Genomic DNA, 21,407 nt, shown 5'->3' on the forward strand with positions numbered 1-21,407 from the left:
ACACCCGCAACAAGGCCTCCCCGCGAGCGTCCCTGTCCAGACAGCGCGGCGGTGTGGCCCCGTGCAATCGCCGGCTGTCCAGGGGCGGCGCGGCGAGTCGGCGGTAAAGGTGTCCGGCGGAACGGCATGTGAGCGCGCAACAAGGGGCCCGTCGCGGAGTCGGCGGCGGCAGTTGCCTTTTTCGGGCGGCGTCTGGGTGGCGCACCGGCTGGCCGCGTTGTCCGCGTGGCTCCGCCGCCGCGCACGGGCCTCCGCTGGCGGACGCGTTTGTTGACGTCCGGTGGAGTGTGGGAAATTCGGTTCACGGCCCTTCTTCACCAAGATCGCGGCTGGGACAAGTCCCGTCCTATAAAGTCTCCCCCCGGCGCTCGTCTCCGTCCCGCCCCCCATCTGCATCGGCTGCTGCTTCCCGTCGGCCGCCTTTTCTCTTCGTCCCTGCCTCTGGTCGGCTTGGTCCTATTTATTTCCATTGCCCCGCGCTCCTGCCTCCTGCTCATCTCTGTCGCTCCCCATCTGCATTCCCGAGCCATGGGCTTCCTCGACATCATCATCAACCACTGGCGCTCCACGGACTATGTCCGTAGCGAGAAGCAGCTCCAGAGCGAGACCAAGCTCTTCCTGGCTGGTCCCATCCCCTTCAACCGCTACTATCTCATGCCGGCCGCTGTCCTGATCCAGGTACTTGTCCTCGGCCTCGTCTTGTCGACGCCGCCTGGTTGTGCGGGCCTGGCTGGCGCCCTTCTCACCTTGGCGAGGCGAGCCCAAGCCAAGCCAAGCCAAGCTTGGCGGGTGGGGGGAGTCGATACATTCCCGCACAACCTTCAGCGCCTCCATCGACTGGCTTCCTTGTTGCAGCCCCCCCCGGCGCTGACCCTTGCTCCTCTCGCTTCGTTCCCCTCCTCTAGATCTGCTGTGGCTCCCTCTATGCCTGGTCCGGCTACAACCTGCCCATCGAAGCCTACATCTATGGTCTCACCACCCCCGCTGGTGTTGATCGTGGCATTGCCTCCATCACCTTCTACATTGCCGTCGGTAAGTCTGGCCGAACGATGCAAGTCTGTCAATGTCGCCCCTGGTGGCTGCAGGCCTGCTTGGGAGACGACCCGCTCTCTCGCCTTTATGCCTCTCCGACCTCGGCACTCAACCTGCGCTTCGTTTTCGTCTGTCCTGCCTCCTTCCAGCCGTCTTTGGCTACACCGCTGCCCTCCTTGGCCCCTGGCTCGAGCGCCATGGCCCCTTCCGTGGTGCCATGCTCGGCGCTGCTCTCTTCTTCTTTGGCCAGCTCGTTACCGCCCTGGGCTGCTACGTCAAGCAGATTGCCGTTGTCTATGTCGGCTACGGCATCTTCTCTGGTGCCGGTCTCGGCATTGCCTACATTTCGCCTGTCTCGCCCCTGCAGAAGTGGTTCCCTGAAATGCGCGGTATCGCCGCCGGTCTCGCTGTCTGCGGCTTCGGTGCCGGCAGTATCATTGCCCCTTACGCCCAAAAGTACCTGATCGGTGTCGAGTACCAGACCAACCTCTCTATTGGCGTCGTTGGCCTGCCCCTCACCTTTGTCGTCCTGGGCTCGATCTACTTTGTCGTCATGACCCTCGCTGCCGTCATCCTGCGCATGCCTCCCCCTGGCTACTGCGTCAAGAACATCAACATCGAGACCATCAAGGGTGCCGAGGCCATCCCCACCAACATCGACAAGGGTGACATTGCCGTCGATGTCGCCCCCGTCAAGTCGCGCTCCCTCAAGATGACTCTGATCGACTCGCTCAAGAGCCGCGAGTTCCTGATGATGTACTTCTTCTTCCTGTGCCACCAGATCACTGGTCTGCTGATCATCTCCAAGATCCAGTCCATCGTCCAGAACCAGTTCAAGCAGTCGGCTGACACTGCCGTCAACATCAACGGTGCCCTCGGTGGCTTCAACCTCCTCGGCCGTCTCCTGCTCCCCTTCCTGTCGGACTTCTTTGGTCGCAAGGGTATCTTTGTTGCCACCTCGGTCATCCAGGCCGTCTGCCTCGGCCTCCTGCCCACCTTGATCTCGTCCCAGAGCTATGGCGTCTTCCTGTTCTGCGCCTTTGCCATCGGCATGTGCTACGGCGCCGGCTTTGGCATCATCCCTGCCTTCCTGGCCGACCAGTTCTCGTCCAAGAACGTCGGCGCCACCCACGGTGTCATTCTCACTGCCTGGGCTAATGCTGGTGTCATTGGTGGCATTGTCTTCACCGCCGTCTACAACTCGGAGAAGGCCTTCTGGGCCCCCAACCTGATCCCCATCTACAACCTCAACTTCCGCTGGATTCTCGGCTTTGTTCTCCTCGGCTTCCTCCTCTGTGTCATGATCCCTGCCCATCTTGCCGACCGCAAGCTCCCTTACAAGGAGGGCGAGATCCACCGTGTCCGCGCCTTTGGCTCGCTCTACCGCATCTACAAGAACTTCAAGATCGAGCGCGTCAGCAAGCAGCAGATCGATGCCGAATGGGAGGCCTATCTGTCTTCGAACTACTAAGTCGGCTCGCCCACAATGCGGCCGGAGGAAGGGGGAGTTGCGCGATGTCGCAGCACCAAACAACGGCCGGGTGTTTCATCCGCTGGTCCGCGCCCGCCGTGCCCTTCTTTGCATCCTTTCCCTTTGACAAACACCCACCACCTATCTATCAGAGGAGGGAGTCCATGGCACTCTCGATTCATTGCACTTTTTTTATTTCTCAAGCAAACTTTTACGCTTTGATGTTTGCTTTCATCACTAGAACAGCAATCAGTCAGTACCCTTCATCTGCAAGCAGGCTCCTGATCACCTCTCCAGCCTGAGCTCCTCCTTGCCCACGCACAGGTTCCCTATTTCGAATGCTCTTTCATCTGACAAAAATACATTTTCTTTGGACTCGAACGTGACCGTGACCTCGAACGTGGCCGATCAGGCTGTGGGTCGGAATGAGGGGGGGGGCGATGATGCCAGGCGAGGCGGAGGGCGAGGCGGTGGTCCATTGGCGTGGTGGGAAATGTCTCCCTGAGGGGGTTTTGGATCTGGACACGGATCAGCCCTCCTTCTTCCCCGACACCGTCGCTCCGCTGGGCTGGACGACGCGGGGTGGACAGGGCAGGATCGGTGCGGCAGCGACAAGGAACATGGCGGAGGAATCACCCGCGGCTGATTCACACTTTTTCTTCTTGTTTTGTGCCTCACAATTGAGGGGGGAGAGGCCAACAGCATTGAAACAACAAGAACAGCAGCAACAACAGAGCAATAACAACAAAGACGAGCAAAGACATGAACTTCATAGGCAGGAAAGGAGGAACGCAGGAAGGAACGGAGCAAGGAAGGAACGGAGCAAGGAAGGAACGGAGCAAGGAAGGAGCGAAGGAGTGCAGCCCAGCGCATAGGTGCAGACATACGCATGGTTATGCGCCAGGGGCTAGACTGGATCCGCCGATGCTCAGCCCCACTTCAGATAGATGATGACGGCGATGATCACGACGAGAATGGCGATGATACCGGCGGTCATGAACTTGTTGGTAACCAATCTGGCAGGCGGGCCGAATCGAATTGACGAAGGACGGATTTGGGGGTCAACCGAAGGAGATATCAATAAACGGCGCCGTTAGGAAAGGCGCATGTCGTGATGCGGACGACGATGATGATATCGAACGGCCGATGACCAAGATCGAGGTGCGGTGCGTATGCATTCGTGACCGAGGTCGTCGATCGCTTCGGGCTGCTTGCTCCTCGGCTTTCAACAAAACATTCATACGTACATACACGTCCAGCCAGCCGCCGCCGTTCGCTGGTCGCCAAGCACACTCCATGCACATCTCAGACAAAAAGCAGTCAGTCGGCTCGCTACCTTCGCTGCATCGTCTTCAGGATACCCTGGCTCTTGGTGATCCATGTGTCTGCGCTTGAGAGGGTGTCCCGGGTGCGCAGGATCTGCTCGCGCTGGCGGTTAAGCGTCTCCAGGGTGCTGATACCGACATTTTCTGGGAGCCCGGATGTCCCCCCCCAAACACAATGCGATGATAAGTGTCCATGATCCTCCCAGGGCGATCGCCCTTTGTCCTTTGATTCAATACAGCCACAGCCATCGCGGGATGCCCTCACCTGTCTCGATCGCGATTCTCCGAGCCTCCTCCAGCCGCCGGCTACCGTCCTGCAGCCGCTCGGTGCCCTGGAGGAGCCTTGATCGCTGGTCCATGCTGGTGACTTCGAAATCAATGACATGCGAGCCACCGGCACCCAAGAGCTGCTCGCGGTCCGAGGCGGCGCTGTTGGTCTTTTGCTGGCGACGGGAGTAAGTCAGAGGTGCCGAGTCAGATCCGGGTTGCAGATGCAATGGAGCGAGTTCGCCATCGTAGTCGCTTTGTGCTCATCGAGCAAGGAGGAGGATAGAGGACGAGAAAGGGGAGGGAAGAAGGTGCGTCTTCTCTTTGGCCGTGTCTGTTGCTGCAACCGCAACCGCAACCGCTATAGCTGCTGCTGCTGTTCGCCGTGCACGCACTATCGAGCTTAAGCCGCATACCAGGTCCTTCTTCAGCGTCTTGACATCGTTCTTGTAGGACTTGAGCCGCGGAGTGAGTGGGTTCCGAATGTTCGGGGGCAGAGACTGCAACTCCACTTCCATTTGGCTGATCTACAAACGGCATACCGATAAAAGATATGCGCAAAGTCCGGCGAGAAAATGTCCAGCAAGAACGAGGCGGGAAGGGTGACATATTGTCCGATGGGTTGTATGAAATCATCGAGGAGACAGCGCACCAGACAGCCAAAGACGAAGAAGCCAAGTGCACAGCAAAGGGTGACATGGATTAGTCCAGGGAGTCGTAGAGGTGCATGGAGAATCCGGATGGCGGGCAGACTCACGATCTCATCAGCCTCTTCCAGCTCGCGGGTGGCCTGGTTGAAGAGAAGCTTGCGCTGGTCTGGAGCAGCACGGAGCCGGCGAACCAGCCAACGAGCGAGGGAAGACAATGTTGCGTTAGGACAAGCGATGGACGGAAACCCTGGACTGGACGGGCCGTCCGTATTCATGGAGCTGCCGTAGTCGACCGCCTCAGAAGCAATCATCCATCTATCCATAATTCAGAAGCCACAAGCCAGAGCCTCGACCCTCACCTGGCTTGGCCTGCGGAATCAGGTTCTTGACCTTGTCCGAGATGGACTCTTGGAGGGTCAGATACTCCTTCTGGTAGGTCTCAAAGATTTCAGAGCCCGACATTTGAATCTGGGTGGCACGGATGAGCCGGGGTTGGATGGGCGAGCGGACAGATGGACGTTGAGACGGTGTTGCGCAGAGCCTTGGTGGGCTGGTTGGGTCAGGTCAAGTTCGGTCGGGTTCGGGTGGGTTCGGGTGGGTTCGAGCTGGAGTCGGATTGCACGGGATCGATGCTGGAAAGAGCGTGTGGGCTGAGCTTGCACAGGCAGCAGGGAGGGAAGATGCAAGGCAAGTGACCAGGCCCGGGAAATGGCGTTTCAAGGGGCAGAGTCGGCAGAGTAGATCAATATGAGGACAGGGCGAGAACACGCAGGCTTCGAGGGCGGGGTTTTGCAGCCAAGAGGCGGTTGCGGCGCGGCCTGGTGGCGGGAGCCGACGTCAGCGACAGGAACAGCGATGGCTGGAGACGCGAGGCCTTGGCAGGATGGGCTGCCGATTACGGCAGCGATCGCTGATTGACTGTGTGATGGGCAGGGCTTGAGTGAGAGGGCAACCCGAACATGCATGCTTGTGCATGTTGTGATATGCTGTGGGTGGTGGTGGGTGTTGTGCGATGTGCAGCCGCCCGCGCTGTCGTTGGTATACCGAGTGAGTATCATCTTGGGCGGGAGTATCGCCGGTCGTTCGGCCGCGGTGGATCAGGATGCCCCTGGTCGATTTCAAATGACAGCAACAAGCTTGGCACCGATGGCATCCTTGGATTTGTCCAATCGACATGGCGGTCTGAGCTACGAATCTGCGAGTCTGCGATCAACGTCACAGCCTGAGCAAGTGAGCGAATTGCTGGCGCCGCCCATGCCAACAACGGCAGTAACGATAGCGTCAACAACGGCGGTAAAGATAGCGTCAACGATACCGATGATGCCGATGCTGGTGCTGATGAATTGGACATGCCTGATGGACCTGCGGGCTGCGCTGCAAAACCACACGCGCAGCCAAGGGTCGATCCTTGTCGTGGGTGCAGTGGGGACAGACCGGTGGCGCTGGCAGAACCAGCACTCGGCAGAATGAGAGCCCCATCCGGCCCAACGGTGAACCACGGCTCGATCGGGGCTGCGTGCGCTGGCAGAGCCGATGGCAGAGCAGATGGCCGAGCAGATGGCAGAGCGACGGGACCTTGGCGGTGGTCGTGGGAACGGTGATTTGCAATCGAGAGAAGGGGGAGCAGCGCGATTCGCCAATGGACAGCACCGCGGGACGGTTGTTACATTGCATATCATAACCTGCATTGCATATCATAACCTGCATTGCATGTTGTTACATCGATGCAACTGAACAGTTCAACTGAGTGAACGATGCAATTGGATGTATCGTATAACTTAATGATACAGCCGAATAATGCAGTGCAGTCGAATCTCCCCGATACCATCCAACTTGATGATAGTTCGCTCGCTGTATCAAATGCGGCCCGGCACAGGCACCCGACACCCCGTGGGTCGCCGTGGCGCCCCCGTTCCGGCGAACAGGTCCTGCTCGCCGCGCCCGTCGTCTCTGCCCCGCCGTCTGTCCCCAACCAGCACAGGCACTTCCAGCGCATCTCGCCGACCTGCACTCGCGCATCAACCCGCATCTGCTTGTCTTCACTCGCACCTGCGTGCATTAACTCGCACCTTCTTGCGTTAACTCGAATCGGCTTGAATTGGCTTGCACAAGCTTGCGCCGGTGTCCCGCTGCCCTCTGCCATCGATCCTCCCCTCAGTCTCCCTCAGCGACCTCTCCTGTCGATCTTGCCCCGACCCGGCCCTCTGCCTTTCCTTGCTCCCCGATCTTCCTGTCTCTTCTGTGGCTGCCGTGCTCCTCCCGCACGCCCATCAATGGCCCTGCCGATCCGCCCTTGTTCCATCCAGTAATTATCAATCGCATCACCTCTCGTCTTTGCCTCGATCACACCCCAGTCCTCTTCCTCCCAAACCCCTGCCATCTCCATCTCCATCCCTTGTTTCAGTTCCTGTTTCAACTCCTGTTTTAGCCCTCGCTCCAATGGAACGGCACCACCTCGAGCAGCAGTACCGCTTACTCTTGCAGCAGCAACAGGTCCAGCCCGAGCGCCTCCACAGCAACGTCAAGTCCTTTGAGGACTTTGTGCTGAACCACCATGCCTCTCAAAGCTTCCCTGTCAACCCGTCCCCGTATCCCTCGGTGCCAAGCGCCGTCGCTGGCTCCAAACCCATGCAGCCGTCTCAGCAACAGCAACAACAACAGCAGCAGCAGCAGCAGCAGCAGCAGTACTCCCAGCAGCAACAACAGCAGCCGTACTATTCCCACCACACCCATCCTCAGCGCCCAGCCGGCCTGCAGCCCTCGCCCCCTCTGTCCACCGCATCGTATATGTCGCCCGTTCCCTCGGGCGGCCAGCACTCCCTAGTGAACTCGGCCCGCCTCGCGGCTGCAAGCGACCCACACATTCATCCCGCGGTGCAGTCCACGCCTTCAGGCTTTTCCATCAGCTTCACCTCGGGTGCATCTCGGCCGCCGCCGCCGCCCCAGGGCCAGCTCGATGTTCAGTTTGCAGCCAGTCCCGACCAGCCCTCTATCCTCTCGGGCGATGGCCAGTCTTCGTTCCTGAGGCCCATCTCGCCGCTGACCGACGCCGTCGCAGCTCTACGCCAGAATGATCCCGCAGCCGCAGGCGAGAGAGCCATTCCCTTGAAGAGAACTCGGAGCACCAAGGCCTGCGACAGTACGTTTGCGCCCATCTACTCATCTGCCCATCATCTGTCCATCATCTGCCCATCATCTGCCAATCTCACATGCGCTAACTCGCCATCTCTTGCCGGTCCTCCACCCCCAGTGTGTCGCAAGAAGCGGACCAAATGCTCTGGCGTGCAGCCCTGCGAGGGCTGCCTCTCCTTCGGATTCGCTTGCAGTACGTCCAGCCGCATGCCGCCTGCGTTTCTAGAGCTCGTTTGTCGCCTTTAGCTCGGCGCTTCCCTCCGCCCTTCCTTGCCATCATCCGCTGCTCGTTCTGCTCGTACATTCGATTTCGCCCTTGCGCTCGTTGCTCCCAGTTTGCCCGCCTCGGCGTGCCCAATCATTTGTAGCGCCACCCACCGTCAGAGTGTTGCGAGACTGACTCTGTTGCTCGCTGTTTCTCGGATCATCAGCGTACAACACGCCGCAAAAGAAGCGAGGTCCGCCAAAGCGCGTGCTTGCAAAGAGCACGACGACCATCAATGACCGGTATGTTGAGCTGGTGCCGGCTGCATCTGGCCGATCCCCGTCCCCCGTGTCTTGCTCCGTCCAGGAATCCGGCACATCTCGGGGGCATCTCGGCCCCTCTCGCTCAACCTTGTATCTGGTGCTCATTCTGCGCCGGGATATTCATGGTTCTAACTCGATTTCATCCAGGCTCAAGACGGTCGAGTCCATCCTCAACAACCTGATCACCCCAGGTTCCTCCGAGCTCGTAGAGTACTCCAAGGGACACTCCGAGAGCGACGAGGAGTACTGGAACGACCATGAGGACGAGGACGAGCACGAAGATAGCGAATCCAAGGCCCTAGTCACCAAGCGCCTGAAAATCGGAACGGGTGCGCAGGACGAGGAGCCAAGTGAATGGGACAACGTCGATGGCCACATCGGAGGCGGCTCCTCGTCTCCATCCTCGTCCTCATCCAAGGGCGTCACCCGAGTCCATCGTCTGGAGAACGAGGCCGGAACCATTGCCCTACGTACGTGTGCCCATGCCTCTTGCAGCCATGCAAGTGTCGCGGGCGGCTGTGTGGTTGGGCGGCAGTTTGCTGTCTGTGGATAACGGGCCCGTCGGGGCGGGCCGGTGACTGCATCGACAGGACAAAGTGCCCGTTGGCTCGGCGCGGATGCTGTGACTGACACCTCCACAATTCCTCTCACATCCTTCTCTCGATGTGGAACTGGCTCCTACCGCGCCCAGTCGAGAATGTCGATGCTGGCATCCTGACGTTTTTTGGACGGACCTCGACCGCCACTTCAAAGTTCTGGAAGCAAAGCCCACGCTTCAACGAGGGCGTCATGACCATCTCACTCTCGTTCCAAAGCCGCCCGCCCGAGGCCGAGGCCGAGACCTTCCCGTGCTCACCCGCTCTGGTTGACTTTCTTGTGAAGCAGTACTTTGACCACACACACACCTATTTTCCGATGGTGGACAAGCAGACCTTCATGGAGGACTACAAATCCGACCAGCATCCTGACGTATGTGTCCGCCGGGCTCTGGTCTCGGCAGCGTGCATCTGCAGGCTCCCGAGATGTTTTGCACTTTTGCCACGTCTGTCTCACATCTTCCCTTCCCGATCCGTGGCTCCAGCACTTCTTGTGTCTACTCTACGCCATCTGCCTGATCATGGCCCAGCAGTACATCACATTGAAGGAGTGGGGCATCGACAGCATCTCCGACTTGCGCAAGCAATTCTTCAGCCGCGTCCACCATCTCATCGGAAAGTGCTTCGACATGCAGCACATCAACATCCTGCACGCCGAGCTCATCATGTGTATGGTTGGATGGGGCCCCACCGTTATTGTGAGCAGCTACTTATATGCAGGTATGTGGCTGAGTTGTGCTGGACGAATGCTTGCCCTCGGTCTGTCCGTTCGCGCCATTGCATCATGACCGCCGCCAGCTGGATCGCGCCGTACATGTACCCATCTAACTACCGCCTGTCCTGGTACTGCTCAGGCATGGCACACCGCATGGCGGTTGAGCTGGGCATGCACCGCAATCTCGATACAGTCAAGCATCCACGCTTCGATTCCAGGACGAGGGAGACCTTCCGGATCACTTGGTGCTGTCTTTACGTCATCGACCGTTATTCCAGTCTCATCACTGGACGGCCACTGGCCATCAACGACGACGGTATGCTCTTTTTCTATCGATCATTGCAGAATCACACAGTTTGCAAGCTGTTGGATAGACACATCTACTGCACAATGTTGGCTGTGTGCGAAACTGCCGCTTGCCAAGCCATGCAGCAACAACGGCTTGCTCTCGTTTCGTTCAGGGGCCGGACTCGAGGTTGCCCGATGCTGACTTTGATTTCCTCATTGCTGTCTCTCTTTGCTGCTGCAGAATGGGATACGCCCCTCCCTGCAGAGGCCGAGGGCACCCCCGAGCTGATCTTCCACGTTGGTCTGTGCAAAATCCTGGGCAGAATCACGAGCTATCTTAACAAGCCTCTGTCCAAACGCAACAGCCGCAAGCGCGACGCAGAGATCACGGCGGATCTCCTTGCGCAGCTCAAGCGCTGGCATGAGCGACTGCCGGCCCGGCTCAAGTCGGAGCCCGCTGGGCTCTGGTCCATCCAGCACCATCTGCACGCCGCCTATCACACCACAAACATCCTTGTTCGGCGCATGACCGCCGGCCACTTTGACTCGTCCTGCGTGAAGAGCGGCCAGGCCATTGTCGGGCTCTTCAGGGCCCTTCCCATCAACCGGATCTCGAACGTCAACAAGGACGGCCAGGCACAGACCTCCTACCGATTTGTGCACCCGATCATCGTGTACTTCAACCTCACGACGGCGACGCTGTTCCTGGATCTGCTGCTGGCCTCGATCCCAACCAAGGGCAACAAGCTGGCGCCCATCGCCTGCGACAAAGTACCCGGCGCCGAGGAACTCAAGACCACACTGGATAACTTTGTCAAGCTGCGCGAGTACGCCATGTTCTCGATCTACTACCGCCATCTCATCATTGAGTGCATCCGGGAGCACGGCGTGCATCTCGACGGCATCACCGACAACCCCAACTCTCTGACCGCTCCAAAGAAGGACGACTCGGGCGATGCGGATCCCGTCGCGGGCGACGACTCGGAGCGCGGCAAGTCCAAGCCCCAGACCAAATCCACCGACCGCCACAGCTCGCCCGAGGTGGTTGGGGCCAGTCGCATCTACGAGTACTTTTCGGGCTCCGAGGCGAGTCCGGGCATCCCCAGCCCTCACACCGAAAGTCTGCGCGCCAGGACCCCTGCCTCGGAAGGCGCGTCCTATGGCGGTGTCCGGGGCCAACCTGCTCCAGCCGCCTCGCCGATCAGCTCGCCGGGCCACTCGCAAACGCTGGCTCCACAGATCCAGCCGACCTTGCAGCAGGCCAAGCCCCCGCTGCCGCCCAAACAGTCTCAGAAACAGCATCGCCAGCAGCAACAGCAACAGCAACAACAGCAACAACTCCCTACAACGCAGCCCGTCCAGCCCTTTGGCCCGTCCATCCCCCAGGGCTCAGCGTTTTTGCCTCAAGCCGCCGGGTTTCCTGCCGCACCGATCCAGCTCATGTCTGCGCCGGACAGCTACCCCGTCTCCAACGCGGCCACGACAATGTCGGACTCGGCACAAATCTACTATCCTGTTTCTGCCCCTGAAACGGTGACTTTCTCGACCGGCAGCAACTCGGCCTTCCAGCCCAACCTTGTCTCGAACCCATACATGATGTCTCAAATGGACGAAGCAATGCTCTCGGGGACCACGGCCGGCCCGTCCGCAGGGTTCCTCGCCTCTGTCGTGGGCATGTCGCCGAACATGATGCACATCGACGACAAAGGCGATGGCGTGTCTGGTGCCCAGGGCATGCCGTACTACACCGGCTCGGTGTTCTCGGAGCTCCTCAACCCGTTCATACCGAGCGCCGCCCAGACCGAGTCCATGTCGTCTCCATCATCCGCATCCACCTCGTCGCTTCCGCAAACCTTCCAGTCGCTGTAGACACCCAAGTTCTCCAGAGCCTGGCTCGATCTGGCTCGATCTGGTCTGATCTGGTCCAATCCGGATCTACAGTGCGACGGACAGGCGCATCCGTGCATGAGAAGTGACTCGCTGATGCAAGCTGTCGAAGCGGCATCCGCCCACCGCACTTCCCAGGTCTGTTGTCTTGCCCCCTGGTCCCGTCTTGCCCATCGGCCATCCCGTTTCGTTCCGTCTGCTCTTGTCTCGCCTGATGATGCCTTCTATCCGAGAGTCCGCTCTCTCTGTCCGTCTTTAGCCTTGCTCTCTATTCTCGTTGTTCTTTTCATTATTGTGTTCCTCTCGCTATCCTTGATACCTGTCTCATAACCGCACGCACACCACTATTTATTATCACATTTTCGGCTTCAATCTTGATGGCTTTTCTTGAAGCTCGAAACACCTCGCATAGAAAAAGCCTCGTGGCCCGTGTCACCCCTCCTTCCTCCCTCTCCCATGATAACGGGCATCCTTTGTTCCTTTTGTCCAATACAAGACTTTCTCCGACCAATGCTCTCCCTCCCCATCCCACCAAGCACTTGGAATCGCAGTGGTTTCTTCCCATCCCATCCGGAGATGCTAAAGCGATCTGTGCCTGGCCAGACTTGGGCTGAGCAGATCCTCCTCCGATGCGAGTCAGAGCCCTCCACTCCGTCAGCCGGTTCTTGCAGTGCGTGATGTCGCTCTTGCTGGGGTGATATCGCAGTCCTGAAGGTATTCGCCGTGCATTCAAGTCGACTGTCTTGGCTGCTCAGGCTCGGCCACGCAGGAAAGGGCGAGGCTCGGTGGCATCTGGTCAAAGTATCGACAGGCTTGCTCATGCTGCTCGTTGAGGCTCTGCCGCTCCTGGTTGAGCCGGTGCCTGTGCTGCTCGAGTTCGTGCATCACCGAGGCCCTGAACTGTTGATACTGGCTGTGCGAGTGGGTGCGTGAGTCCATGCGTGCATGTGGAGTGTAAAATGCGATGACTCTGGTCGACTGGTTCGCAAGGTGACGAGACGAGGGCGGCAAGCCGGTTGAAGAAAATGCCGACAAGATTCCGGGATCACGAAACCAGCAGTCCAGCATACCTGATCTGCTCTCCCAGCGATACCATGATGGCACTCACGGACGATCTGAATTCTGCGAGGCTCTCGGTGAGGGACGCCAACACCGGGTCGCTTGTTGGTGGGCACAAGACCTCTAGCGACATGGACTGGTGGCAGTCGTGAGCCTGCTGCCCAGCACATCAACGGAAGAAGAGCCCACGCACTCATGATGATCGCTGCCGCTACGAATTGCGACGTTGCGTCATATACCTCGACTTGATTAGAGCTCTGCCCATCGACCGATTCGGCATGGTGAGTGAGGTCTGGGGTGGTTGAAGTTCCCTGGGACCCAGCGTCGGTCTCGGCCAAGTTCGGTTGAGCGACAGGGAAGATGTCGTCTTGATTCGAGCTCTCTGGGCAGTATCGAGCAATATCACCTGGCTCGTGCATCCCTTGGCAAGGGGATCTGGCGACATCGGCGGAACAGTGTGCATTCTGTTCGGGCGAGACTGAGAGGCAGCCGAGCTCGGACGACGATGACTCAGATCGCCTCTCTTTGGGCGATTTGCTGCGGCCGAGTATCCATGACTCTGGAGAAACAAGAAAGTGGTCAAAGACGCAGACACTGGCTCCGGCCGCAACGGCAGAGAGCGCCAGCGAGTCGGAGCATGTGGACGGAGCTGCATCCATCGTCGAATCAGGGGCCGTTGGCAGGGAGGAAGCCAGGGCTCGGAACCAAGAAGATCAAGGCAGAGTCTGCCTGTGGTTGGACCTGGACCACCGCGAGCCGTCATCAGCCATACACCGCCTGTTATATGGCACCAGTCATACACCGCCTGTCACCTGCCATCGGCTATGTCCCACCAGTCGTCTTCCACGCCATCCCCTGGATCAGGGGTCGACGCGTGACTTGGCCCAGCCCGCCATGCTGTGGTCCGTGGCTGCGATCCGAGATCCCCTCTGGCTTGTGGCGGGATGCTCTTCTCCCACCCCCGCTTGCTGCGCTGGGCGGCCCAGTGGGCTCGCTGCCGCCAAGACTGTGGTCTCCCAGGCTGGATTTGCGCGCCAAACAGCGCTCCCTTCCTCCATGCTTCTGTCGGATCCAAACGACCGCTCTTCCCTTGGCTGCTGATCCTACAAACATCGACTCACCAGCACCAGATCTTTCGTTCAGCCCGTATCTCGCATCGAGCTACATACTCCGGTCACACTGCTCCAGACTGGATTGCATCTCAACTCCCTCCAGGCACATCAACATGGCTGAGCAGGTTGGCATTGCCGTTCAAATCGAGTCGCTTGGCCCTGTCTCCAAGATGCCCCCGGACACCTTTCCGCCGGCTCCAGAGCTCTACGACAAGTCAGGTCCAAAGCCCATGCTGTCTCACCAAGGCTCGGCCGCCAGACCCTCTGCCAGTCTCCTCAGCCGGAGCTACAGCCAGCTCTCGTATTTCAAGCGCATGAATCTGATGCGCTTTGGCCGCAAGAAGATTACCTTCTTGGTGGCCAACTCGGTGGTGGGTATTGTCTATGGGATGCTGTCTGCGGGTGGAATGGATATATGGAGCCAGGGGCTGTTTCCGGACCTGGCCTGGCCTGGCCTGGCCTGACCTGCTTCGGAGCACATCGGCCACCGGCTGCCATGTTTGATTCTTCCCTGGGTTGGTCCCAGTCACAACCACAGCCACAGCCACAACCACAGCCATTGTCAGTCACAGCCGCCGAGCACATCGGCCATCGGCGCTACTATCATATTAAGAACCGCTCTCTTCGTCTTGCAGTCAACATTCCTGGCCCTGTGCTATGCACTGGTCGCTGGGCTGACGCTCGGGCAGACCTACAGCTATGCGCCGGTACTCAACCTGGAGGGGCCTGAGATCCGGCTGATTCCCACTGCTGCCGCCTCTGCACTGGCTCTCACCGGGTTCTTGGGATTCGTCGGGGCTTTCATGCACCAGAAGCGAGTTGTCGCCAGCTACCTGGTCCTTCTGTGGCCCATCTTCATTGCCTGGATTGTCTCGGGGTATTATTCCTTCAAGGCGGTAGAAACACATCTCTTTGACATGAACATGTCGTCGGCTTGGGATCAGTTGGGCAGCTCTCGATCGATTGTCGAGTCTTCGGTATGTGCGTCGAGTCGCCTCATTGTGCTCTCCTCTCTCACCAAGGGCTTCTGGGTTTGAGCAACAGCGTTTCCTCAAATCTGCGCTGGCTGCAATGGCGCTCATCCTTGCCGTCGATCTTGGGCCACCACGGATAGAGCTAACATACATACCCTTCTGGTCAACAACTCGTTGCCGTCGCCACCTTCTGGCCCTTGGACTGCTTGACATCCAGCTCATGTGCTGCGGTTTCTACAACTCGCTGGACCGCAGCTTCCCAAACTCAGTCTGCCCCGATTTCTCGACCTTCAATGCGACAGATATCTCCATCTCCAGCGCCGAAGCCTATCCAGGCTGTCAGGACTACTGGCTGCCGCTGGTCCGTACCTTTCTCAAGGTCAACTACATCGCCTCGTTTGTGTTTGCAGCCGACTCGCTTGTCATCATAGTCATCACGCTGCTGGTGGCGAACCACATCTACGACTAAGTCGTAGCGTATGGCTCTCTGCTGCCCACTCGATGGGCCCTGGTGTCTGGCGTTTGATATCCTTTGCGGGCGGCTTTGAAATGGAGTTCATGACCCCACGGGTTGTTGAGTATATGTATATACAGTCTTTACATACGTGAATGAAATACTTGAATAACAGGGCTGAGTAAGGAGGCCTGAGCAGTGCTTATCAATCAATGATTGCTTGTACCAAACTCCGTCCGCTACAGTGTGAGCACATCTGGGAGCCGTTGAGCTCGCTGGCCAAGTACACCTCGATAGCTCCCTGCAGGCCACTTTGCCTGTGGTGGTGGAAGAACTGCTCGGATTATTCGAGAAAGCTCAGACGGCGGCGAGTGGGTGCATATCCCCTGCCTTGGTGTCGCTGTAGATCGAGTCGAGGCGGGCGACCAGTCCATGGAGCAGCCGCAAGAGCACGCGGTGGAGATACGATCCCTGGGTTGATGCATCGCCGTCAGTGTCGGTGCCGGTGTCGAGATCAGCTTGATGGAACTGCACGGCGCTGATAGAGTCCTCTCGACCTTCGATCGCAATACACTTTGCGCCAAACAAGGTCATCAGGCGGTAGCGTTGCTCGTGCAGCGGATCGGCGGTAATATACGAGTCCCGGTCGTCCGCCTCGGGATGCACTCCCACAGCTCCGTCGACGACTCTGCGAAGCATCTTGCCGGCCACGAGCGTCTGGATGTGGCTTTCAGCATCGGATCGTCCCTCTGAGCCGTCAAAGTAGATGGCATGGCCTCGAAGCTCCGTTAAAAACGACTCCATGGGCACCGATGTGCACGCAAGCGTCTTGATCCGAACCACCATCGGCTCGAGCTCGCTCTCCGTCGCGAGGACAAACGACAGGGAAATGGCGCATTGAAATCCAGGCGCGGGCCCTTTGTCTGGGGATCGGGGAGTAGTTGCAGAAGCCGGCAGGGTCGTCGGTGCCGACAGCTCTCTGATTAATACAACCTTGGTCAGAGTCGTTCTGCGCTCCGGAACTACTATCCGGGGACGAAACGGCCCTGGGAACCGGTACCGCGAGCGTGGGTCGGCGACCAGAGTTTCACTCGATATTGACTGGCTAGAGAGGGCTCTCTTCATCCGCCTGAGTTGGCGACAGATCGAGTCAGCCAATGGGTCGATCTGATGGCGGAGCACTTGCAGCGAGCCAGCCCATCGAATGGGATAGCTCGAGATGTACGAGGCACCAACGCTCAGCACTTGGCAAGCAAGCTGGGCGGAGCACTGACGCAGCCTCAGCAGATCTCCGAGGGCGAGGTACTGAGTGATCTGCTCGAACACTTCGCATGGCATGCCTGCCAGGTCCGTATATTCGCAGCGATGCTTGTTCGGATTCGTCATAGCTGAGGGGAGGCCGAGTGCATTCAACCGAGGGAGCGACTGAGAAGGCGACTGATCAACTCTGGGTCAGGGGAGCGAAAGTGCAGGCCGGATTGTGCTGTGCTGTGCTGTGCTGTGCTGTGCTGGGCTGGGTTGAACTGGCGATTCGAGGACAATGGTGGCAATCCCTCATCCCCACATCGGCACTGCAATCACAGGACAAGCGAAAGCCTCGCTGCTGGCATATGCCATGGTATTGACGCTGTCAAAACAAAGGCAGATGACGCTCCCGGTCGCGAATCGGGGTCGTTCAGTCGATGTCGCTTCACACGCACGGCTCATCCATGAAGATAGCGACCTTCACGACGCCGTCTCTGCCGACGTATCCGCGGAACATGCCGGGAGTGTTGGCCTCCAAGGCGATCTTGCCCGTGCTATCGATGGCAATAATGCCGCCCTCGCCACCGACGGTCTTGAGATGGTCGATAGTTTCCTTGGATGCCTTGCCAAGTGACTGGCCGCCGTACTTGATCTTGGAGGCAATGTCATAGGCCACGTTCCATCGGATGAAGTACTGGCGGTAGCATGGCGTTCCAGCGCATCAGAGAGTTTGTCAGTCGAGCTGAGATGGCGTGCCCTCCCCCTCCACCCTCATCTCCATGAGCAGAATGGATGGATCTTACCTCGCCGTCGCCCGTAGCGCTCACGGCAACGACTCTGTTCTCTGCGAACGTGCCCGCGCCAATGATGGGCGAGTCGCCAATGCGCCCAGACCACTTGTTGGTCTTGCCGCCGGTCGAGGTTGCTGCCGCCAGATTGCCGTGGCGGTCCAGAGCACATGCACCGACAGTCCCCTTGGGTAGATTGTCACCCTTTTCGTGGAACTCGTCGTGCTGAGTCGATTCGGAGACGGTGATGGAGTTGGGCGAAGATTTGTGCTGCTTCCAGCGTCGTTCTAGATCGACAGCGGACGTTGGAGGACAGATAGTGTGATCAGCGCAAAGCCTGATGTGGGCCAGTACCTGGCTCGAAGAGCAAAGGAGGGAGAGACCAGCACCATCTCCAGCAAAAGGGTAACACCATGTCGTTGATATCCAGCCATATCCGGGTCGAGCGCCTCAAGTTAAACCCTTCGGCTCACCTGTCCAAAAGTACCCAGGATCGACAATCTCCAGGCCTTCGGACGAGGCAAACGACTCTGCGTCGGCGCCAGCAACAAAGACGTGTGGCGAACTGTCCATGATCTTGCGAGCGAGCGAGATGGGATTCTTGACCGTCATGAGCTGGTCCGTCCAAGTCGACCGGGGATATGAGTATCGGATGCGAATCGCTATTGATGGCGGCATGTGGGCACTTGTCGTTGGGATCAAGTCGACTCACCTGTGTCGCTGCACCGGCCTTTCGGGTGCGGCCGTCCATGATGGATGCCTCAAGAACGTTCTGCAGGACACGGGTGTTGCTTCTGTTAGCCAGCGTATTGTTGGTTGCAGGTGGGAGAGGCTGCTGGAGAGGAAGGGAGCGGCGTGCTGCTTACCTTGCCGTCCCTGGAGAAGACGGCTCCCTTGCTTTGGTTGGTGACGAGCAGCAAACCGAATGAGCAGACAAAGTCGGCCAGGCGGACAGAGTGAGATTCGGGATGGGATGCGAGCCTCGGATGTCCATCAGCACAAGTGCATTCGGCAAGATCCTACCCGGCGTTGAACAGCGGCGAGTCTGGTTGGAGAGAAGAGCGCATTGGGTCGTCAGGAGCTGCTTGCCGAGGGCCACCTGCATGCATGCCGTTGTTGCTTGCTCACCTTCCATGACCCGAACGGCAGCCTCGGTGGCATCCAGGCTCGAGCCGCCGGCCTGCAGGATCTTGTATCCGGCCTCGAGCGACAGGCGCAGATCACGGAGATATCCTTCGCGGTCTTCGGGGGTCATCTTTTCCCGCAGAATGACTCCGGCGCCTGGAGATCAGCCAACGAGAACCGGCGTCAACAGCCGGACAAGCATTTGCGCTTGGGGTCTCGGCCAGACGGACCATCCCCAAAGGGCCATCAGAGAGCGACCTCGGTCGGTGGACACCTGCCTCCATGGATGACGAGTGCAAAGTTGTCGTCGGCCATCTTGGTCCAGTTGAAGAGCTTGCTGACGCAGTCGTAGAGGGAAAAGGACCACTTGTTGCTGGAGCTGGCCATTCTGGTCTTGGACGGATGATCCGGATGTCGACAGAGCGGACGGCCTGGCTGGTCGCGGCCAACAGGCGATCGAGGCGGCCCAGCATCTCCGGAGCGGGTTCCGCAGCCGGCCGGGTGCAGCAGGAGAGCCATGGCCGGCGAGGACCCATGAGGAGATCGGCATGGGAGCAAGGCTGGGCCAGCATGGACCAGGCAAGAGCGGGGAGCCACCCTGGCGGCCTGGTGTTGTGGGGAAAGATGGCGGCTGATGGCCGGCCAAAGAGCGCCTGGCAACAATCCCACAACGAAGCCCAGCATGTTGCCTTGCCCGATGAGACTGGCGGTCTCGGTAACGATCTCAGCCCGAAGACGAGACTGGCTCGGAGATGATGGGCCAGACCCGACCCGTCGCATCCTGGATGAACTGGTCCCGATGGGCAGCCTGTGGATTGCAGGCACTCGGGGTGCCCAAGCTCGCTCTCGTTCGGGCGAATGATACATGTTGGGATCGGCAGCACAATCTCAGCAGCGACATGACGAAGAGTAGGGACAGCATTTCGGCCACGCATTGCTTCGGACCTAGCGAGGCGAGATTCCCGAGGGAAAGTTGCCCAAGTTATCTGAGGAAAGCCGATCGATATCAGCACGACTGTCCGTCAGGTGGTTTGCAGCGACATTTGCCTGCCATGTTGCTGGACTGCCGACATCCACCCTCAAGTCTCGCTCAAGTACCGCTGGTCTCTCGACATCCGGGCGGCTCTGCGCACATGCATCGACCACTCCCATCACACTCCTGATGACGGTGGCTCGAGACGCCCCATGCGCTCGGCGTCGTGCCCTCAGCATTCGTCTCGCAAGCCGAGCGATTCGTCTGCGCCCTGACCGAGACGCTGCAACACTCACCTCGGGCGTGGGCTACATGGGTAAGATGCGGGTTGCGGGACGACGGCCGCTCCCCAAGCAGCGAAATTGGCCGTTGGCGAGATGAGCCAGACGACCTTGACCAGGGCTCGTTCGGGTTGTGCTCGCAAGCCGCGCTGTTGCTACGGGACCGCGGTCCCAGCGACGAAGATGCATGCGACGATGTGCTCATGGCCGAGAGCGGACGCATGGGGATGTCGCTGACCGAGTGCCGGTGTCGATGCTGCTGGGTCCGCTCGCTCGAAGAAAGTGCCAGCGCCTGGTTGTGCTGGACCGAGTTGTTCCTGGACATTGACGGGGCTCTCGGTGAGCGGGAGGCGCTTGAGCCCGATGTTGAGGCTGTCCGGGACTGTCGCGGGACGGGTACGCCTCTGGTCGTCGAGCTAAGCAGATCCGAAAGTCCTGGCGGAGAGCCGAAGCTGCCGGTGGAGGCGGCTGGCGACTGCTGACGGGTCGGTATCGGGCGGGTTCTCGATGCGATGGGACTGCGATGGCGCTGGTCGAGAGTTCTGCTGGCCGCGGGAGATGGAGGTGCCCGGCGTGGGCTCTCGGATGATGGGTTCTTGGAGCGAGCAAGCTGGGGAGAGAAGGCGGCTTGGTTCGGAACAGCCCGGGGAGAGCCCTCGGGCAGCGCCGACGGACGACGGGCGATCATGGTACTGAAGACAGCTGACGGAGGCGACTGGCCAGGCAACGGCGCTGAAGCTCCAAGGGTATCCAGCGACTGCGACCTCGAGAGCGACCGGGCCAAGGTGCGGGGGCTGGTTGGGGGCGAGATGGGCTCGGCAACAGGCAGCGACACAGGGACCAGGGTCGACGAACCGGGGCCAAGCGAGTAGTAGATGCCGCCCTGGTCATCGACCAGGACGGTGGCATCGGGGGGCAGCTCGATGAGGGTCTTGGCGGCGATGGGCTTGGGCTCTGTGCTCATGCGGACTGCAGCAGGCGGGTGCGATGGAGGACGACGAGCAGATGGGTGTGATGGAGGACAAAGAGCAGAACATGGCGCATGGGAACGGCGGTTGGTTTTGGTGCGGCTGCGTTCTCAGCGGGGCTCTCGGCGAGAGCATCTCCATCGGGTGCTTGGAGTCGTTACTTCAATGCGCAGATGGTGTGTGGAACAATACTGATCAATCGCCCGGATAGATGACACCGGCACAGCTGGTGAAGTGTTGACTGCAGAGATATTGCAGTCTGGGGACTGACTCCATGGGTCGCTCTCGCCGAGTGCACAATGCGATGCGATGTGGTGTGGTGTGGTGTGTTTTATCCGAAAGAAATGGTGTGTCTCGTTGCTTATTTTTCAACACAACATCCGCCTCGAGAGCGATCGACTTTGGTGTGCTCGCCGGCGGACACATGCACCGTCGCATCTCGATACACGGCGTTTGATGGAATGCATGTCTTGCCCCGGCCGAGAAGAGGACGATCGGCGCATTCTCGTCTCGCTCGGCGCTGTGCCACACCGACAT

The 21,407-nt window shown here is 59.2% G+C and overlaps 9 protein-coding genes across 9 annotated transcripts; 4 read left to right on the forward strand and 5 right to left on the reverse strand.

Annotated features, from left to right (window-relative positions):
- Positions 1–388: 388 nt before the first annotated feature.
- BJ171DRAFT_460184 (major facilitator superfamily domain-containing protein) lies at positions 389–2,884 on the forward strand. The gene is made up of 3 exons (XM_053108431.1): positions 389–678; positions 906–1,032; positions 1,182–2,884. Exons 1-3 carry the CDS (start codon positions 529–531, stop codon positions 2,501–2,503), a joined length of 1,599 nt encoding a protein of 532 aa, XP_052965775.1. The 5' UTR covers positions 389–528; the 3' UTR covers positions 2,504–2,884.
- BJ171DRAFT_139025 (uncharacterized protein) lies at positions 2,708–3,877 on the reverse strand. The gene is made up of 2 exons (XM_053105702.1): positions 3,840–3,877; positions 2,708–3,519 (listed from the first exon to the last, which is right to left on the reverse strand). The coding sequence occupies exon 2, from the start codon at positions 3,392–3,394 to the stop codon at positions 2,912–2,914; it is 483 nt and encodes a 160-aa protein (XP_052965776.1). The 5' UTR covers positions 3,395–3,519; positions 3,840–3,877; the 3' UTR covers positions 2,708–2,911.
- On the reverse strand, positions 3,405–5,511 carry BJ171DRAFT_139009 (vesicle transport v-SNARE protein N-terminus-domain-containing protein). Its single transcript, XM_053105701.1, has 6 exons — positions 5,105–5,511; positions 4,853–4,911; positions 4,512–4,622; positions 4,094–4,271; positions 3,840–3,972; positions 3,405–3,519 (listed from the first exon to the last, which is right to left on the reverse strand). The coding sequence occupies exons 1-6, from the start codon at positions 5,205–5,207 to the stop codon at positions 3,432–3,434; spliced, it is 672 nt and encodes a 223-aa protein (XP_052965777.1). The 5' UTR covers positions 5,208–5,511; the 3' UTR covers positions 3,405–3,431.
- Positions 5,338–6,260, forward strand: BJ171DRAFT_509363 (uncharacterized protein). Its single transcript, XM_053111378.1, has one exon. It carries the CDS (start codon positions 5,709–5,711, stop codon positions 6,213–6,215), a length of 507 nt encoding a protein of 168 aa, XP_052965778.1. The 5' UTR covers positions 5,338–5,708; the 3' UTR covers positions 6,216–6,260.
- Positions 6,261–7,532: 1,272 nt separating this feature from the next.
- Positions 7,533–11,873, forward strand: BJ171DRAFT_475722 (fungal-specific transcription factor domain-containing protein; the record flags this gene model as incomplete). The annotated part of the gene is made up of 8 exons (XM_053108795.1): positions 7,533–7,884; positions 7,996–8,070; positions 8,309–8,384; positions 8,553–8,875; positions 9,097–9,374; positions 9,487–9,721; positions 9,856–10,032; positions 10,246–11,873. 8 exons carry the CDS (start codon positions 7,533–7,535, stop codon positions 11,871–11,873), a joined length of 3,144 nt encoding a protein of 1,047 aa, XP_052965779.1.
- Positions 11,874–14,009: 2,136 nt separating this feature from the next.
- BJ171DRAFT_139111 (uncharacterized protein) lies at positions 14,010–15,676 on the forward strand. The gene is made up of 3 exons (XM_053105705.1): positions 14,010–14,433; positions 14,698–15,039; positions 15,254–15,676. Exons 1-3 carry the CDS (start codon positions 14,176–14,178, stop codon positions 15,503–15,505), a joined length of 852 nt encoding a protein of 283 aa, XP_052965780.1. The 5' UTR covers positions 14,010–14,175; the 3' UTR covers positions 15,506–15,676.
- On the reverse strand, positions 15,658–17,028 carry BJ171DRAFT_139061 (uncharacterized protein). Its single transcript, XM_053105704.1, has one exon. It carries the CDS (start codon positions 16,874–16,876, stop codon positions 15,848–15,850), a length of 1,029 nt encoding a protein of 342 aa, XP_052965781.1. The 5' UTR covers positions 16,877–17,028; the 3' UTR covers positions 15,658–15,847.
- On the reverse strand, positions 17,029–19,030 carry BJ171DRAFT_139060 (asparaginase). The gene is made up of 7 exons (XM_053105703.1): positions 18,652–19,030; positions 18,547–18,568; positions 18,390–18,420; positions 18,236–18,295; positions 17,997–18,138; positions 17,539–17,810; positions 17,029–17,429 (listed from the first exon to the last, which is right to left on the reverse strand). Exons 1-7 carry the CDS (start codon positions 18,776–18,778, stop codon positions 17,181–17,183), a joined length of 903 nt encoding a protein of 300 aa, XP_052965782.1. The 5' UTR covers positions 18,779–19,030; the 3' UTR covers positions 17,029–17,180.
- A 596-nt stretch (positions 19,031–19,626) lies between these two features.
- BJ171DRAFT_139116 (uncharacterized protein) lies at positions 19,627–20,965 on the reverse strand. The gene has a single exon (XM_053105706.1). The coding sequence runs from the start codon at positions 20,864–20,866 to the stop codon at positions 19,739–19,741; it is 1,128 nt and encodes a 375-aa protein (XP_052965783.1). The 5' UTR covers positions 20,867–20,965; the 3' UTR covers positions 19,627–19,738.
- Positions 20,966–21,407: the final 442 nt, after the last annotated feature.

The sequence above is a fragment of the Polychytrium aggregatum genome (assembly GCF_025602895.1).
Source record: "Polychytrium aggregatum strain JEL109 chromosome Unknown BJ171scaffold_23, whole genome shotgun sequence".
Lineage (NCBI taxonomy): Eukaryota > Fungi > Chytridiomycota > Chytridiomycetes > Polychytriales > Polychytrium > Polychytrium aggregatum.

Excerpts from the sequence above, each read along its gene's own strand:
- BJ171DRAFT_460184 (XM_053108431.1), top strand. The coding sequence starts at position 529 with ATGGGCTTCCTCGACATCATCATCAACCACTGGCGCTCCACGGACTAT. Across the intron at positions 679-905 it reads CGGCCGCTGTCCTGATCCAG|ATCTGCTGTGGCTCCCTCTA; the intron begins GTACTTGTCCTC and ends CCCCTCCTCTAG. Across the intron at positions 1,033-1,181 it reads CACCTTCTACATTGCCGTCG|CCGTCTTTGGCTACACCGCT; the intron begins GTAAGTCTGGCC and ends GCCTCCTTCCAG.
- BJ171DRAFT_139025 (XM_053105702.1), bottom strand. The coding sequence starts at position 3,394 with ATGCGTATGTCTGCACCTATGCGCTGGGCTGCACTCCTTCGCTCCTTC.
- BJ171DRAFT_139009 (XM_053105701.1), bottom strand. The coding sequence starts at position 5,207 with ATGTCGGGCTCTGAAATCTTTGAGACCTACCAGAAGGAGTATCTGACC. Across the intron at positions 4,272-4,511 it reads AGACGCTGAAGAAGGACCTG|CAAAAGACCAACAGCGCCGC; the intron begins GTATGCGGCTTA and ends TCCCGTCGCCAG. Across the intron at positions 3,973-4,093 it reads GAGAATCGCGATCGAGACAG|AAAATGTCGGTATCAGCACC; the intron begins GTGAGGGCATCC and ends CCGGGCTCCCAG.
- BJ171DRAFT_509363 (XM_053111378.1), top strand. The coding sequence starts at position 5,709 with ATGCTTGTGCATGTTGTGATATGCTGTGGGTGGTGGTGGGTGTTGTGC.
- BJ171DRAFT_139111 (XM_053105705.1), top strand. The coding sequence starts at position 14,176 with ATGGCTGAGCAGGTTGGCATTGCCGTTCAAATCGAGTCGCTTGGCCCT. Across the intron at positions 14,434-14,697 it reads TCTTGGTGGCCAACTCGGTG|TCAACATTCCTGGCCCTGTG; the intron begins GTGGGTATTGTC and ends TTCGTCTTGCAG. Across the intron at positions 15,040-15,253 it reads GATCGATTGTCGAGTCTTCG|CTCATGTGCTGCGGTTTCTA; the intron begins GTATGTGCGTCG and ends CTTGACATCCAG.
- BJ171DRAFT_139061 (XM_053105704.1), bottom strand. The coding sequence starts at position 16,876 with ATGACGAATCCGAACAAGCATCGCTGCGAATATACGGACCTGGCAGGC.
- BJ171DRAFT_139060 (XM_053105703.1), bottom strand. The coding sequence starts at position 18,778 with ATGACCCCCGAAGACCGCGAAGGATATCTCCGTGATCTGCGCCTGTCG. Across the intron at positions 17,811-17,996 it reads TCCTGGGTACTTTTGGACAG|AACGACGCTGGAAGCAGCAC; the intron begins GTGAGCCGAAGG and ends CTGTCGATCTAG. Across the intron at positions 17,430-17,538 it reads GCGCTACGGGCGACGGCGAG|TACTTCATCCGATGGAACGT; the intron begins GTAAGATCCATC and ends TGCTACCGCCAG.
- BJ171DRAFT_139116 (XM_053105706.1), bottom strand. The coding sequence starts at position 20,866 with ATGAGCACAGAGCCCAAGCCCATCGCCGCCAAGACCCTCATCGAGCTG.